At 58.1% G+C, this 16,240-nt stretch overlaps 4 protein-coding genes across 5 annotated transcripts; all 4 read left to right on the forward strand.

Moving 5' to 3' along the window:
• Positions 1 to 1,056: 1,056 nt before the first annotated feature.
• On the forward strand, positions 1,057 to 3,615 carry C8G (complement C8 gamma chain). Its single transcript, XM_087707625.1, has 6 exons — positions 1,057 to 1,222; positions 1,990 to 2,129; positions 2,347 to 2,417; positions 2,518 to 2,619; positions 2,852 to 2,953; positions 3,182 to 3,615. Exons 1-6 carry the CDS (start codon positions 1,091 to 1,093, stop codon positions 3,613 to 3,615), a joined length of 981 nt encoding a protein of 326 aa, XP_087563751.1. The 5' UTR covers positions 1,057 to 1,090.
• A 1,514-nt stretch (positions 3,616 to 5,129) lies between these two features.
• LOC106541989 (lipocalin) lies at positions 5,130 to 7,831 on the forward strand. The gene is made up of 7 exons (XM_014057583.2): positions 5,130 to 5,313; positions 5,854 to 5,993; positions 6,135 to 6,211; positions 6,951 to 7,064; positions 7,155 to 7,256; positions 7,378 to 7,459; positions 7,649 to 7,831. Exons 1-6 carry the CDS (start codon positions 5,221 to 5,223, stop codon positions 7,401 to 7,403), a joined length of 552 nt encoding a protein of 183 aa, XP_013913058.2. The 5' UTR covers positions 5,130 to 5,220; the 3' UTR covers positions 7,404 to 7,459; positions 7,649 to 7,831.
• A 313-nt stretch (positions 7,832 to 8,144) lies between these two features.
• Positions 8,145 to 11,462, forward strand: LOC106541980 (lipocalin). 2 transcript variants are annotated; one of them, XM_087703665.1, is made up of 7 exons: positions 8,145 to 8,703; positions 9,356 to 9,495; positions 9,811 to 9,884; positions 10,101 to 10,211; positions 10,552 to 10,647; positions 10,925 to 10,946; positions 11,309 to 11,462. In XM_087703665.1, the coding sequence occupies exons 1-7, from the start codon at positions 8,614 to 8,616 to the stop codon at positions 11,313 to 11,315; spliced, it is 540 nt and encodes a 179-aa protein (XP_087559791.1). In that variant the 5' UTR covers positions 8,145 to 8,613; the 3' UTR covers positions 11,316 to 11,462. The 2 variants fall into 2 exon arrangements, with proteins under 2 accessions (XP_087559791.1, XP_087559789.1); XM_087703663.1 differs by lacking the exons at positions 8,145 to 8,703; positions 9,356 to 9,495 and having other exon boundaries at positions 9,505 to 9,884.
• Positions 11,463 to 12,450: 988 nt separating this feature from the next.
• On the forward strand, positions 12,451 to 15,708 carry LOC148048603 (uncharacterized). The gene is made up of 5 exons (XM_087703666.1): positions 12,451 to 12,609; positions 13,066 to 13,133; positions 13,695 to 13,812; positions 14,479 to 14,580; positions 15,468 to 15,708. The coding sequence occupies exons 1-5, from the start codon at positions 12,521 to 12,523 to the stop codon at positions 15,523 to 15,525; spliced, it is 435 nt and encodes a 144-aa protein (XP_087559792.1). The 5' UTR covers positions 12,451 to 12,520; the 3' UTR covers positions 15,526 to 15,708.
• The last annotated feature ends 532 nt before the right edge of the window (positions 15,709 to 16,240 follow it).

Here is a 16,240-nt window from a genome sequence, read left to right on the forward strand (position 1 = left end):
GGAAAAAAGAAAAACCTTTTATATGAGTTTTATGCTTATTACTTCTATAGTATTAGAAGCCCTGTTTTTAATATTAATAGGGAAAGGGGAGGCTCAGGGGCTGCAGAAAAGGCACAGAAGAGAAAAACCTGCTTCAAAAGCCTTATGATAACTTCAATGACTAACTCAAAGGGACAGAAAACAATGCCCTCCTGTGGACAAGCTCGGAATCGCAGGCACAAAAGGAAATAAACTTTCAGTGCTAGCATTAAGGGACAGAAAACAGTGCCCTCCTGTGGACAAGGTCGGAACCGTGGGAAAAAAAAACCAATGTGATGGGACGGCTGGGTGGTATCACCCTTCTGCTCAGCTTGCCTCTTTTGAGTCTATCTGTCCCCCCTTTTTCTTCTTCTTCCGTCCTTCAATCTATTTTTCTACCACCTAACAAAGAGAAGGATGAAAGGTGACGTGATAGCAGCCTTCCGAGCTCTAACGGTCACAGAGAAGAGGGACTCAACCTTTCCTCCAAAGCTCCTGGGGTCAGGATAAGAAGCTTGTTAAAGAGAAATCTCCTGGCAGTGAGGACAAGACATCGGTGCAATGGCCTCTTTCAGAAGTTGTTGGGCAGTCATTGATCCAGAATCCTACAAGGGTTCCTGTCTTGAGCAGAGGGTTGGACTAGAAGACCTCCGGGGTCTCTTGCAAGTACCTTATTTTTCTATGGTCAAAGAGGGAGAATTGCTGTGCTTTAGGTTTGTCCAGCTGAGCAGAGGGTTGGACTAGAAGACCTCCGGGGTCTCTTGCAAGTACCTTATTTTTCTATGGTCAAAGAGGGAGAATTGTTGTCCTTTAGGTTTGTCCAGCTCGCCTGGAGGGAGCTTCTCTAAGAGGCCGCCTTGCAACCCCAGGGCCCTTTTGGGGCTCCAGGCTACCCCTTTGTGAACGGAGCACTGTCGTTGGCTCTGGGGGTGGTAGGACAGCAGCAGCAGCAGCTGGAACCTCCCCAGTGGCCTTTTCTGGGAAGCCTGATTAATGCCTAACTGGGAGCCTGCCCACCCACCCTCCTGCGCCCAAGGGCACCCCGAGCACTGCTGGTCATTGCCGTCCCACCATGGCTCCCATTGCTGTCTTTCTCCTGGCCGGGCTTTTTCTGGCTTCACCCTCCTGGGCACGGAGGCCCAAACCCCCCAAGAAGAGCCCCATCGATGCGATCAGCGCTCAAGAACAGTTTGATCCTGTCCGGGTGAGCAGGGGGAACAGAGGGGGGGGGCTCATTTGGGGGGTGAAAAGCTCAGCTTCCCCTCCGGCCTCTCTGAGACATCCAAGAGCCGCCAGAATCCGTCCTGCGCTGGGCTGAAGGGTGGCTGGGAGGCAGCCCTCCTCTCTCCTTGCTGCCCACAAGCCCCTCTTTTCACCTCTGTGGCTCCGCTGCATTTTGGAAGGGCATCTCCTCCTACCCCCACCCTTTCCAGGGATTGAGCAGGTCCCCCTAGTCTGCAAGCCCCTCATCCTGATCCCCTCGTAGTGCCCCACTTGTTAGGCGCCTCCTTATCTGCTCTGTTTGCTCAGCTCCACGCTCCCTGCCAACCTCCGGACAAAGGCGGCCACAGTGCAGAGGAGGCGGCTCCCCAGATAGGCGGCAGGGCTGACATAATGGGCACCTTCTCTTCCTCTCTGGCTTTTGTCAGAACACAGAGTCCTCAATCAAAGCACGGCTCCCGCCCGGCTTCCTTCACTCCCTTTCAAGCTTTCTTCTGTCCCTCTTCAGCTCAGGGGAGTCAACACAATGTCTTCTTTTGCCAAATAAAGGAGTGAAGTATTTGTTTTAAAACAGCCGGTGCCCTTTTTACAAATAGCATTCACTGAAGTGGCTCTTGGGCTTAATTTTTGCTGCATTTTAAGGGGCTGTGCAGAGAGACTGCAAGGAAGCCCAGCCACACAGCCTTGAATCCACTGGGGGGCCAAGGGGGGGGGGGAAGAGACAAGAGTGCCATCTCCCTCCTTTTCTAGTTTGCAGGGAAGTGGTTCCTGGTGGGGGTGGCCTCTGATTGCCTCTACCTGCGCGAAAATGGCTACCGGGTGGAAGCCACCAACGTGGTGGTCTCGGTGACCGACAGGGGCTCCCTGCTCTTTAGCACCTTCCGGCCTCTGTGAGTGTTTCGGGGTCCCTGTGCTCAGGGGGGGGCATCCGGGGGGGGGGCTCAGCCTGACTATGCCTCCAGGGGGGCCCTCGCTAGCTCACACTCAGGGAGGGGAGCCAGTTCCGACGTGCAGGAGCCTGGTCTGCAGCTGACCCAATGGAGGTTCTTTTGGGCGGAAGTGGTCCTTTTGTCTGTCTGTCAGTCTGTCCTGCCTTCGTCTCTGCAGGGAGGGGATTTGCTGGAACATCAAGCAGAGCTATTTCCCCGGCCAGACCCCGGGGCGCTTCCTCTTGAAAGGTGAGAGGAGGTGGGGGAGGAGAGGGCTTCCTCTCTCCTGATGCCCTTTGGCCCTTGCAGGACAAGCCGTGCCTTGATCTCTCTGTGGTCCCCCCTCCAGGCCGCGGTGCCCCAGTGGACGTGGTGGTGCGGGAGACGGACTACAGCAGCTACGCCATCCTCTACTTCCAGAAGAACCGCAAGATCTCAGCCAAACTTTATGGTGTGGATGAAAGCTTTGGTGGGCTTTGGTGGGGATGCGGGGAGGCCCAGAGAATCCCAAACCCTTGGGGAGGGGCTGACGGTTTCCGGGGCCTCTCTGGGGCAGCCTCTGAAGGAGGTGCCTGCCGGGGCCGCCCTCTTTTGTAGGGAGCAAAGCTCTTGAGGTCCTTGAGGGAGGGGAAGGGCAACTGGGGCTCCCCTGATGCGTCTCTCTTTCATGGAACCCCCGGAAGGACGGACGGCACAGCTTCCAACTGACACCCTGAAGAAGTTCGAAGCTGCCATGGCTGCCCTGGGCATCAGCGATGACCTCATCTTCTATTACCCCGTCTACGGTGAGCATCTTTGCACTGAGGAGGGGGGGTGGAAGTTTGCGCTCCCTGTCAGTCAGGCAGCTGCTGGGTGGCAGTAGACCCCTCCCCCTTATTCCTAAACATCCATGTTGGGCCAAGCAAAGGGGCTCAGAGGACTTCGAAAGCCCCTCCATCCAACCAGCGCAGGGCCCGGGGAAAGCCGGGGTTGCATTGATGAGCGGATGTCGAACCCCACTTTCTCTTCCGCAGGGTTTTGTAGCTCGGCTGACCAATTCCACATCCTTGATGGTGAGTTGCCGGCTTCAGTGCCTCCTCGGTCAAACTCGCCACCCCCGGGGCCTGAACCGGCGGCCTCGCGCACCCCTGGCGCCCACAAGAGGCAGGCGGGCTTTGCTTCCTCCGCTGATGGGCAACGCGCACAGAGCCTTTCCGGGGCACCGATGTGGGGTCTGCAGAGGCTAAACAGAGGCCTTTCAGGGGCCGATCCTCCGACACCCCCCACCCACCCCCCTGTATGTTCTTTTTCTGCCTTCCAGAGACGAGATACACAGGATAGCAGGAATCGGGAGCAATCCGAGGCTCCCCCCCTCCCCCGTGTCAAGACAGCCACACAAGAACAGAAATCGCCCACGTTTTCCCTTGTATTTGTTCCCGTGAAAATAAAACAAGAAAACCCACTTTGATGTTATTGATATTTGCACACACAAAAAGAGGGATGTTATAGCTAAAAATCAGGTTGGAGTTGCTTGCTGAGAGGTAGAATGGGGCCTGCAATGAGCTCCCCCCCCCTGCAGTCCCTGTGGCTACCTCAACCCCCCCCCCAAGCATAAGAGGCCTTCTGGTCGCAGAGTTAAGAGGGGCTGGGGGGGGGGCTGGGTGTGGGGGGAGTGGAGGGGGCTGGGCTGCAAGTGGTGGAACAAACTCTGGGCTCTTTTGCAACGGAGAATCAGCGGCTCTCCTGCCTGATGCCCCCCGAAGGTTCCCCCCACACACACAGGGAGCGCCAGGCTGGGTGCACCTGGGCCTTGTTTTCTCACAGTCCCAGCAACCCCCCCCCCCCAGTGCCACAGAGGCCCTGCGCCCACTCAGCAGCCCTGCCTCCAGGCCTGGACTGTTCTGGGACTCTTTGGATTATGCTGAGAAAGCAGTTCTGGAAAGCCCTGGCTGCCCCCCCTTGCCCCCCCCCCGCCAGGCCTGTTCTCTGGGCTTGTTTTGCCGTCCCAGTGCCAGGAATCCTCTGGACTTGCTGTTTACCCAGCTCAACCCCCCCCCCGGCCATGCCCCCCTCGCCTGGCTCTGGCACGCTCCCCCCTCTGGCTCCAAAGGGGGTGGCAGCTCCTTCTCTGACCCCCTTCTGGAAGGGATGGGGCCGGGGAGGAGCCTGGCCAAAGCCAACGGCTGCCCTTCCTTTGGCCAGGCTTGTTCGGCCTCGGTCAGCTCCCCAATAGGGGGCTCTTCCCTGCCTCCTTTCCCAAGCACGGCCCCTGCTGAGGCCCAGCCCCACTGAGCTCAGCTGCCCCGTCCTGCCCCTCATCCAGCCTGGCAGCTGCCAGAATGTTCCTTGGCCTCTTCTGGACTCCCTTAGGAAGCCGAGGGGGGGCTGACAGCCATCCGGCCTCTCCTTCAGGGTCCCCAGACCATGCCCCCCCACTGCCCCCCCACAAGGGTTTTAGACTGTCTTGGCCTGGGAGCTACAGAACTGACCCAGCATTCCTCTCCCTGCTCTTCTTGCCAAGCGCAATCAAGACCCCAGGCGGTGCCCACCAGCTAAAGCCCCCCTCCCCACGGGGGAAGCAGCAGGGTGGGCTGGGCATCAGGCTGAGGGGCAGCCCTTCCTGGGCTCCTTCCCCCCCTCCTCCTCTGTGCCCCGTTGAAGGAGGCAGCCCTGCCCTTTGTACAGCGGGGGGGGGGGAGAGAGGGAGGGGACGTCCCTCTGCACACAGCCTGGATGAAGGGAGGGGGAAGCCCTCCACCTTCCAGCGGGGGGGGGGGTCTCCTTGGTGGGCCTGTGGGCTGATGCTCGCACAGCTGGGCCCCCCCAGAGCAGAGCAGCCCCCCCCGTTGCGTGTTCTGTTTTCCTGCTTTGGGCTTGCGTAATGCTGCCAGCAGGGGTCAGGGGGGAAGCAGGGGGAAGGAGGGGCCGGCCTCCAGCATAGGTCGCCCCTTGACCCATTGCTGGGCTGGCCGATATATAGCCGCTCTTCCTGGGTTCTGGCTGACCATTCCTGCCTGCGCAGCCTTTGCAGAAACCTCACGCCAGGTAGAGCCCAGGAACCCCCAGCTCCAGCATGTGGGCACAGCCGTCTGCTGCTTTGGCCCTTCTATGCCTGCTGCAGGTGCAGGCCGAGCTGCCTGTCCAGGCTGACTTCCAGCAAGAGCAGGTAACTCGAGTGCCACCCTTGCGCCCTGGCGCCTGGCACAGGCACAAGCCTCTCAGTGGGCTCCTCACCTGAGCCGGTGGCTGGAAAGGCTCAGAGTCCCTTGGTTCTCTCCCCCCTCTCTCCCTCCCTCCCTCCCTCTCCCTCCCTCCCTCTCTCTCTCTCTCTCTCTCTCTGTTGTGTTTTGGGGGTGTCTGAAGAATATGGAGGAAGAGGCCCCGTCACTCGTTCACACTCCTGGCGAAGGGCTGAGCTGCAGAAAGCTTGTCCAGGACTTTCAAAGTAGGGTGGGGAGGGAATCAGAGGCTGCCACAGATGGAAGCAACCTCCCCCCCCCAGTTTAAAAGCTCCCCCTTTTCTGCTGACTTTTTCAAACTGGGAAGGGACCCGGCTGCGTTCAGTCCCTGGGATCTTTGGGGGCCTGGAGTGGCCCCTCTTCTGCTCTTCTGCCAAATGCCCCCTGGGCTGGGTGGCCTGAGCCAAGGAAGGGGGCAGAGGGGAGCCTGGGGGGGAGCTGATCCTTCTCTCTCTCCCTCCCCCCAGTTCACGGGCACCTGGTACAGCATCGGCCTGGCCTCCAACTCCCGCTGGTTCAAGGAGAAAAGGCAGGTCATCAAGATGTGCACCACAGTCGTCTCCCCCACGGAAGACGGGAACCTGGACATCGCCTCCACCTACCCCAAGTAAGGGGGCTCCTCTGGAGGGGGAGGGCCACGGCCCCTGTGCCAGAGCTGTCGGCTGCCTCGGTTGGCACTTCTCCCTCCCCCCAGAGCCAACTCTGCTGTGCCCGCCTCCTTCCCTGACCTCTCCCTCCCTCCCTGCAGGCTTGACCAGTGTGAGACCAAGAGGACCGTTTTCCTCCGGACGGAAGAGCCTGGACGCTTCACCTACACCAGTCCTTGTATGTGGGAGCCCCTCCCCCACCCCCTGAAGGCCCCCTGCCCTCTTCCCGCTCAGCTCTGTCCAAGGGGGCTGATCGAACATTCGGCTTTGCCAGTGGGAGGAAACTGCTTTCCTGGGGGGGGGGGAAGAAGGCTGGAGGAGCAGAACGGCAAGAAGGGAGCCCATAGGACCAGCCTTCTTGCCCACCATGCCACCCAGATGCCCCCCCAGCCCAGCCTCTTGCTTTGCTCCTCTTCCTCATCCCTGGCCTCCCCCGCCGGAGGAAGGCAACCAAAGCCAACACCGCTCCCCCAACTCATCCAAGGCAGCGCCAGACGCATTGAGCACCCATTCCCATCAGCCCCAGCCAGCATGATGGGACTCGTGGGAAGGCTAGCCTGGAAGCTGCAGGGATAGGAGAAGGGAGCTGATTCCCCCCCAGGAGACAATTCCTTGCCCGTTGCAAAGAAGGTGATGTGGCTGGCAGGAGAGTTGCAGGCAGTGGGGGGTTTCAAAAAATCTTTGGAACCTCTTCTGTAGGTGTGGCCTGCTTTCTGGGTCCACTGGTGGAACCCCTTCTAACCGGTTCGGTAGATTTGACGAACCGGTTCTACTGAACCGGTGCGAACCGGTAGGAACCCACCTCTGGTTGCAGGGGAGGAAGACCCTCTGCCTGCCTATAAGGGGAGGGGTCCTCAACCCTTGCACCCCCGGGGGCTTTGTCCAGGGTCCTCTCCCCATCTCTGCTCCTCTCCCAGGGTCAGGAAGTGCCCACAACATCCGGGTGCTGGAGACCAACTACAACGAGTACGCACTGCTGGGGGACACCATCACCAAGGGGGCCGACACCTTCACCATGGTCACCCTCTACGGTAGGTGCAGCCAGCCAGGCGGGCTCTGCTAGGGGAGGCAGCTGCAGGGGAGTGCCAGGGTCCCTCACCCGCTCTGCTTTCTGGTGCCAGGGAGGCAGAAACAGCTGCGCCCGGAGCTGCTGGCGAAGTTCACCCAGACGGCCTTGAGCCAGGGACTTGCCCAGGAAGACGTCCTCGTCCTGCCCCGGACTGGTGAGGGCTCACGGCGGGCAGGCTTTGCAGGGAGGGCGGGGGCCGGGCTGGCATCCAGTGGTGGGTGCCTGCTGGAGGGGCCTCCTCCTCTGACCCCTTTTCCTGTCTTCCTTCTGGGCAGATCTCTGCATGGGAGAAACCGTGTAGGCGAGTGGCATTTGTTCCAGCTTTCGCTCGCCCAGAAAGTATCCAAGAATGCAAACGTTTGTGCCACTTTTTAACTATTTTTGTGTTGTTTCTCTTCTTCTTTCCCCCTTGACATTAGTTGCCATCTTAATGTTTCTTTTGAAGATTTAATACATTTGATTTATTTAAATAGATACTGTCTTTTTGTTTAAAACTGAAAGCATCTCCAAAGACTCTTGAAAGAACTTCCTCCTTTTTCTCTGCAGTTCCTCGCCCGGCTTCTGGCTCCTGCCCCCAAGGGAGGGAGGGGGGCCGAAGACCCCTTTCTCCCCACAGTGCTGGAATTCTCCCCGTGGCCTCCTTTCCCCTCCTGCCTCTCGCCTGATAGCAGCCTTTCTCCTGCCCTGGAGAATATTAATAACAGCAATAATAAAAGAATATGTAACACAGCCCAGAGTCGCTGCTTCTGCCGCCGCCTTTTGGTGGGAAGTGGGATTGTGGGGTGGGGGGCTTTCAGGCCTGAGGGAGGTTTTAATGTCTGAGATTCCGCCAAATCTCTTCTTGGACCATTTAAAACAAATTTCCTAAAAATGCAAAACTTTCCTGGCGCTGCTCCTTTCTCTCTCGCTGTTACTCCTCTCAAAGGATGAGATCCCAGACAGCCTTTCTGGCAGCCGGACAAAGCTCTCCCCTGCCCACTCTCAAAGCCCAGCCTTTTTGTGCGTGCACACACACACACACAACACAACACACACAACACACACAGACACGGCCTCCCTGCTGCCTTCTGTAGCCTAACAAAGAATTCGGCAGCACTGTTGCTTGAAACTTCCCAAGCGGGAGGTGGGGATTTTTGGGGCCAGAGTGGGGTTTTTCCAGGGTGTGTGTGTTTGTGTGAGAGAGAGAGCGAGAGAGCGATAGTCGCACCATTGTTCTTTCTTGAGGCCTGGCATTGAAGGAAGCCCCTCTCCAGTCCTGGGGATTTAGAGGGGATTTAGATAAAAGGGAGGTTGGGTTGCAGGCTGTGCTTCCTCCTCCTCCTCCTCCTCCTTGGGGTGAGTCAACGGCACCGCCTCTTATCCCTTAATGCCATGTTACTGGACACCAGTTGCCCAAATCCTTGCATAAGCCCCGCTTCCTGCCAACTGCCAGGGAGAGGTATAAATCTGGGTGCCCCAGAGAGGCTGCCACCTTTCCGGTACCTGAGGAGCACCAAGGCAGACCCACCAGCATGGAGGCCGCCCTGCTAACCCTCGCCGCGTTCTGCATCTTTGGTGTCCAGGCCGACGTGGAAGTGGATCCAAATTTTGACCTTAACAGGGTACTGGTTGCGGGGAAGGGGAGTTTGGGGGTGTCTGAGCCACTTCCAGGGCTCCAGAGGTGGTCGAGAGCTTGCCAGCCCATCTCCCAAACTATAGCAATAGCACTAGCAGTTAGACTTATATACCGCTTCATAGGGCTTTCAGCTCTCTCTAAGTGGTTTACAGAGTCAGCATATCGCCCCCACAGTCTGGGTCCTCATTTCACCCACCTCGGAAGGATGGAAGGCCGAGTCAACCTTGAGCCGGTGAGATTAGAACTGCTGAACTGCAGATAACAGTCAGCTGAAGTGGCCTGCAGTACTGCACCCTAACCACTGCGCCACCTTGGCTCTTAACTGCAGCCCTTGGGGACACATCTGGCCGAGGAGCTCCCGCACAAACATTCTGCGGCCCTCAGACAAAGGGCCCCTCCGTATTCAAGCGCAGTCTATCTCAGCAACCACAAACGTCAGGGCTTCCTGGGGTTTTACAGTTTCACTGTGGTCCGTCTCTGCCCTTTCTCTCTCGGGCAGAAGCAGCAGCCTTTCCGGGCGGGGTGGGTTTTTTTGGGGGGCAAAATGCAAAGGGCCCCCGCTGCCTCTGGAGGGCAAGGGCAGGGCGGGAGGGGCAGGCCTGCCGGTCTAACCACGGGGTGGGGTGGGGGCTTTGCAGTTTGCAGGGAAGTGGCACGTCTTGGCACTCGCCTCCACCGACCCGATGCTTCAGAGCTTGAAGGACATCATGACGACACCGGCGGCCCGGATCCATCCCTTACCGAATGGCAACCTGGAAATAGAGACTTATTACCTTTTGTAAATATCCTTTGTGATCAGGGCCCCTCCTGGACCCCTCCCCCCAACAATGCCTCCCTTTTCCCCTGACAGGTGGGGGGCGCCCATCCCTCATGTAAGCCAAGTGCAGGAAACCCCCTCCTGCTCCCTTCAGGATTTAGGGCAGCGTCCCAGGGCTAAAATCTCTGGGAGCCACTGGAATCCACACACACACACACACACACACCGGGGAGGGGGGGGCAATGACAGTCACCCAAAGGAAGCCCATCAATGGCGCCTCTTTTGCCTGCCCGAACTCTCCCCCCCCCAACACTGCTTCTCTTTGCTGCTTTCAAGGGGGGAAAACTGCGAAGGGATGAAGGGAAGCTACATGAAGGCGGACAAACCAGGACATTTCACCTCAAGTGACGGTAGGGAGGGGGAACCCTTAGTGGGACCCCCGCAAGAGGGCTCCCTTTCATCAGCAGAGATTTTGAGGGGGGGGGAGATGAGGGTGATCATGCGCAGAGGGCCCCATGTGGTTCTCCAGAGGGTGTGGTGGAGGGGGGGTTAGAAGGGTCCATAGGGAGCCTCCAAGGGGGGGGGGTTACTGACTTCTCCCCCCCCCACTGCTTCTCCCTCTGCAGAGAAGGGCAAGAAGGACCTGCGGGTGCTGGCCAGCGATGCCAACTTCGCCATTGTCTACGCTGTGCGGGAGATGAAGGGGATGCCCCCCAGCAGGAGCCTCCAGCTTTACAGTGGGTGCTCTGGGTGCAGGGGCCTCCTGCTCCTTGAACCTCGGGGGGCTCCTAGGAGCCAGGCCGTAAACCAAAGCGGCTGTGGATGATGGGTGTGTGTTGGGGGGGGGCGGCCTGGGTCAAGCAGGCCTCCCCTTCTTTCTCCCATGGCTTGCCTGTCCCTTCTGCAGTTGAGCAGCCTTGGACTCTCCATCATCACTTCCAAATTGGGGGGTGGGTTCCTGTGGGCGGCTCCTCCTCCGGCAGGGAGTTTGGGGATGGCTCCCCAGAGCCTCCCGTGCCCAGTGCACCTGTGGATAGCTGCAAACCTCCTCCCCCCCTGTTCCCTTTCCCCTTGCAGGGAGAGACCCCAAGGGAGATGGGAACCTGGACAAATTCAAGGCCTATTGCCAGAAGATGGGGCTCATGAGCGAGCTGCTGCTTCCCCCCTTCTCCGGTGAGTGGAGGGTCCTTCTTCCTGCCTTTGATTCAGAGACCCTTTCGTAGGACACCTATGACCCTTCCCCACAGGGCGGAAGAGGGCGGCTGGGGAGGGGGAGTGGCAGGACAGGTAGCTAACGGAATCGTGAGCCCCACGGGGAGGGGGAGGGGGGGAGGGGAAGCCCTTGCAGGGACCCCCCCAAGCCCCCCAACACTCTCCCCCCTGGCTGAGAAGGAGCTGCTGCCCTCCTGCCCAGCCTTGGAGACTGACTGTGTCTTCCTCTGCATTGCAGATAAATGTTTCAAGCAAATTGGGTGAGTGCCATTGCCTTGCAAAGGGGTTGGGATGGGGCAGCGGGAGGGGAGGGGGAGGATTGCCTTCATTATGGTGGCACGGGGGGGGGAGGGGGGCTGCCCTCCAGCTGTTTGTGTGCAGGAGAAGAGGTGCCTCTAAGCGGCCATTGGTGAGCAACGGGGGGGGGGGCTTTTTGTGGGTGCTGTAACATTTCCAGCTGCTGTGTCTTCATCCCTGGTGCTAAAGAGGGGTGGGGGGCTGGTTTGGTAAAGGTTGTGTGGGTGGCTCTGAAATGTCGGGGGAAGAGGAGGGGTTTTGGGGAACAGACTCCCTTCCCCATTTTGTCCTCACCCTCCCCTCTTTCTGCTGCTTTGCTTTTCAGCGCCTGAAGAGACCCAGCCTCTCCCACACCAGCCACAGGCCCTCCTTCGGCCCGGAAGCCATACCTGCTGGTCTCCCACCTCTTATACCCCCCCTCCTCATTTGCTTTGTCCCCCCTTCCTTCCCCTTCCCTGGAATAAATAGATTACAGCTTCCCTTCTTCTTGAGCCGTGTTTTCTGTGGGGCTCCTGGGTGGGGAAGGGCCCGGTGGCAACAGCCGCACAGCAGGGAAGGCCCTCGCAAGGGCTGGGATGGCCAGAATGAAATCCGCCTCCAAGCCTCCCAACACTGAGGACAGTTGCTGCTCCTTTAATCCACCCAGGTAAAGTGAAAACAATCAGAAACCGAAGAGGGGGAACCTCTGGATATTGTCGTCTTCTTCTGATCCGGCGGTCTTATAAATCACGCAAGTCTCCCCACACATATAACATTTCGAATACACGCTCTTGTTTTTACAACACGCATCCTTTAAACCTCGGCATTTTCCCAGAAGGAATGTCTGAATCGGGACCGAGTTCCAGCCCTCAAACTCCTGACTTATTGTGTCGATATGCTGCCCGCTCACACTTGCGGGCGTTGCTGTCCTCTGCGCTCTGCCCGAGCTGGAGGTCATTTGGGGTGTTTCCTTCACTTTGGCCGCTTCAGCTGCCTTTGGCCAACTCCACCCTGAGGCTCTCCTGGCTGGAGGCCACCCAAAAGCCTGCAGGCTCCTCGGCCAGGCAGAGCAATGGCCCTTTGTGCCGGCTGAGATAATGGCCCTTTGTGCTGGCAGCGATGCCCCATCCCGGGTGCCACGACAGTTCAGAGAGGATGCCGGCCGTTGGGAGGGGAAGTGACGTCCAAGCGCTATAAAAGCCGCTGACCTCGGGAACCGGCTTCTCCAAGGGGCTCCTTGGCTGAGCACGGACCAAGCACCTGGGCAGGATGAGATACCTTTGTCTGTCCGTCTTGGCTCTCGCCTTCTTCTGCCTCCCCACTGCCTCCTCCTCTGATGAGTACATTGAATGCGCTCCCGGGCAGGTAACCGAGCCAGGCTGCCTCTCCCTGCAAAAGAGCCCCCAATGAGCTGGGCAGGAGGCAGGTTGTCCAGATGGGTGCCCCGGCCCAACTTCCCTGGCACGCCTGCCGCGGAATCTGAATTGGCTAACCAAGCGCTCTCCCCCAGATTCTAGGGCTGTGGTACATCCACGGCATAGGGTCCAACTGTGAGTGGATGGTGGAATTTTTGGTTAAGGAGATGATGACCTGCAACATAACCAGCCAGAAAGAGGGGAGCTTCACCATCTCGACCAACTGCCCGACGTGAGTGCCCACTGTGCTGGGCCAGGCTTGGGCCCGCAGCCCTTGCCCTCTGGCTGGGTGGGTGGGAAGGAGGGTGGGCACTTGTGCCTTGGAGAGTGGTAGGGAGGCTGGATTTCAGGGATGGGGGAGGGGATGTCCTCACAGGCTTTGCCAGGGGCTGACCCTTGCCAGCTTGTGATGGAATGTCTGCCGTGGCCCCAGGAGATCTCAGTGGGCATGAAAAGCAACATTTTCCCTCTGAGGATTAGCAGAACAGGCGTGTTACAAGAACCAGAGCCCCCCCTCTCTTCAGTTGAAGGATGGTGGGGGATGAGTGAGAGTCTCTTTATGCCAGCATCTCTCTTGGCGTCTCCCCCCCCCACCCCCGAAGCCTTTTCTGGCCAAGAGAGGAGCCGTGCCAAGGAGCTGATTCCGCAGCCGCCTAATGACTCCTTCTTCCCCCACTTAATTCTGCAGGGAATACGGCTCCATGGAGGTGGACATGACCTTCACGAAAGAGGACGGGGTATACTTGCATAAAAGCGGTTGGTATAAGTCGGAGGGGCTCCTCTCTAACCAGAGGGCATCTAGCCGGGTCAGTTTCTCTGGGTCTCCCACCACCCCAGCTCCCCTGGGGCCTCAGCAAATCAGGGAGGCAGGGAGGATCTGGAAAGACCATCATCCTGGGTTTCTCAGCTCCCACCATCAGAGGGGGAGCCGGTTGATCGAAGCACTTAAGCCACATTCTCACCTTCCGTCCCAGGAGGGGATCTAAGGGCCCCCTCCCACTTCTCTGACAAAGAAGCTGAGCCTGAGGAACTCCCTCCCACTGGAAACCTCTGGGCTTCCTCTACCCAGGGAGAGAAGTTAACCTTCCAAGCTGTCCTCCAAGCATCGAACCAGCCCAAATTAATCCTGATTTCCCGTCGATGCACACTTTCCACGTGTGGCTCCTGTGTTAAAGGGAGGTTGATACTAGAAAGAAATATCAGTTTGGCTTTTAAGAATTGTACTTAGCAGGAGAGGGTGAGTCTGGTTTAAGCTTTCTGCAACCGCCTGGCCCCACCGCTAACTTGGGGGGGTGCTCCTTCTGCTCTTGTTCCCAGAATGGGGGGACAAAATCCTAGAGAAGAGGAAGAACGGATTGCAAGACCTACATCATGAGCAGTATCAGAGACCTGAAGGAAAACGATGGCAAATTCTGCAAGTTTGTGTCGTTCTACGGTGGGTATCCAGAGCCTCCCCCTAGTGCTAAGGGGGGAAGCAGAAGGGCCCAAGACTTGCCCATCCCTCTCTTGGCCAGTGGCCATTCTGGATGGGAGGGAAGGAGAAGGACGGGAGGGAAGGCTCACACCTGGTCCACTTCTCCCTTTCGGTCAGCCAGATGGGCCCACCTAAGATGCAGCAAGGGCAGTTGAAGGGTTTGGGATCAATGCAAGCGACGTGTGACCCTCTGGGGAGGGGCGGTCCCCTCCTTCCGATGGGGAGATGTGGGTGGCCATGGGGTCAGCCACATCAGCTGCATCGCCTGGAGTGCCACAAAAACCTCATGGTTTCTGGTTTCGTGTTTCTGGTTCCAGCTGACGCAAGAAGTCAACACCCAACCCTGTGGGGCGACTCCTCTTTCCAGCCCCAACCAGCCCCAGCCCCCTCATGTGTTCAGGACCTCCCCGGGGCCATAATGGGGCCCACATCAATCAGGTGTCACCACTAAGATCAGGGTGGATTCCATCTTCAGGGCTTCCTTTGGGATGGAAAAGGCGTTTGGGGCCCATGGGTGTCGCCCTCTATGTGAAGGGCATTCTCCCCACAGAAATTTCTCTGTGTCTGTGTGTGGGGAACCCCAAGAAGCCCGTTCACCTCATGGTTGCCTCTTCTCCCTTTCTGCAGCCAGGGACAACTCAGTGCCCCCTTCCCTGAAGCAGTCCTTCGTAGACTTTGCTATGGAAAGGCAGATAGACAGAGGCCAGATATTCCTCTTGGAGGCGAAAGGTAAGATGCCAAGGTGATCCTCGGTCAGAGAGAGAGCGGGGGAGAGAGGGAGGGAGGAAGCGAGAAAGAAGGGCTCCTTCACGCCACGCGGGGAAAGCTTGTACGGATCCCTTACAAAATCACTTGCCCACCTGGCAAGGAGAGACCAGCATTTTTGGCCGGGGTCTCTTATGTCCTTCCTTGCTCAGATGCTCCTTCAATTCACTTGCTCCTGTGCCCGGCCCTTGTCGTCTCCATGCACAAAAAGGCACACGCATGCACGCATCGAAAGATGCATCGAAAGACACGCCTATCTAAAACTTTCGCAGCGAGAAAAAAAGAAAACAGAACGAGGGAATGGAATTTGGCAACCATCCGACAAGGAGAGCCAGATCCCGCGTGGGAGGATAACCGAGGGGCCGGAGGCTCTCAGGAGGGGCTGGAAGGGGAAGGGGCACCTCTAGGGGGAGGCAGGGGAGCGGGGGGTCATTTGCAGGAGCAGCAAAAGGCAGGCCTGAGCCCTCTTTGGCATTTCCACTTGGAGCACCCACAAATATGCCACATCCGTGCAGGGAAGCTCCTCCTGGCTCTTGACTGGATCCAGAGGCAGCCAGACCATTCCCCAACCCCCCACCCTGTTTTTCAGGCCTCTCTTTGTAAAGGCTGCCCAAATTCACGGGTGGGGGGTAGGACTGGATTCACATACATCACTTGGTCCGCAGAGAAGGGAGTGTTTCCCCCCCCCCCCAAGATCCCTTGGTATAAACAAAATCCAGCTCTAAGTTAGGAGCAAGCCCCCACATGCCCATGTGGGGGTGGGGTGTCTTTGCTGTTCCTCCCACTGCCCTCTTTGTGCCTCGGGGAGTCTGGGAAGTAGAAGCAGGCGATAACTGAGTTTGTGTCCGCAGGTGCCGCTACAAAATCCACCTAGCCAAGGCTGACGGAGAGGGACCGTTTCCAGGGTGAGACCCCCCTCGCTCCAGGTCTGCATCCCTTTGTCAGTGTGTGGCAAAGACAGATGGGGGCTGGGAGCCCAGAAGACCCCCTCCAGAGGGACGGAAACTCCACCTCAACAGCCGCTCTGTGCAATTTTGTCTTCCCTAAAAACATCCCTGATGTTTATCTCAATAAATAGATTCAGTAAATGCACCTCTTTTGTGGCCTCTGTGTTTGTGTGTGTGTGTGTGTAATGTTATGTGGCTTTTCTCAGCTCTGGGGGAATCCCCAAAGTGAGCCCAAGATTGGGGCAAGAGAGTCGGAGGATGATAATTCCATTTGACTGGAATAATATAAGGTCTCCTGCCTTGGCCAGGGGGGTGGGTGGACTAGAAGACCTCCAAGGCCCCTTCCAACTCTGATATTCTATGCTCCTTACTCTCCCCTGGAAGTCAACTTAGCCCAGATGAAAAAAACAGTTCATTAAAATGAGGCGAGTGGGAGGACAGGCTCCATCTGCCCCACAGGAGGGCTCACTCCAGTCTCCTGCCCCCAATCTCCCCTAGTCTCCCCCCTTGCCCAGGTGTCCGAAGCTGCAAGGTGCTCCTGGCCCAGGGGGTGGTCCTGAGCGGTTGGTACACCATCTACCCCCAGGATTGCCGGCCCCTGCGGGTGTTGTGCGACATGCACACCGACGGAGGCGGATGGATCGTGAGTCCGGCCCACGGTGTTTCTGGGTGGGGAG

The sequence above is a fragment of the Thamnophis sirtalis genome, unplaced genomic scaffold (assembly GCF_051295495.1).
Source record: "Thamnophis sirtalis isolate CommonGarterSnake01/CBP01778 unplaced genomic scaffold, rThaSir2_p1.2 scaffold_2, whole genome shotgun sequence".
In the NCBI taxonomy this organism is placed as follows: Eukaryota; Metazoa; Chordata; class Lepidosauria; order Squamata; family Natricidae; genus Thamnophis; species Thamnophis sirtalis.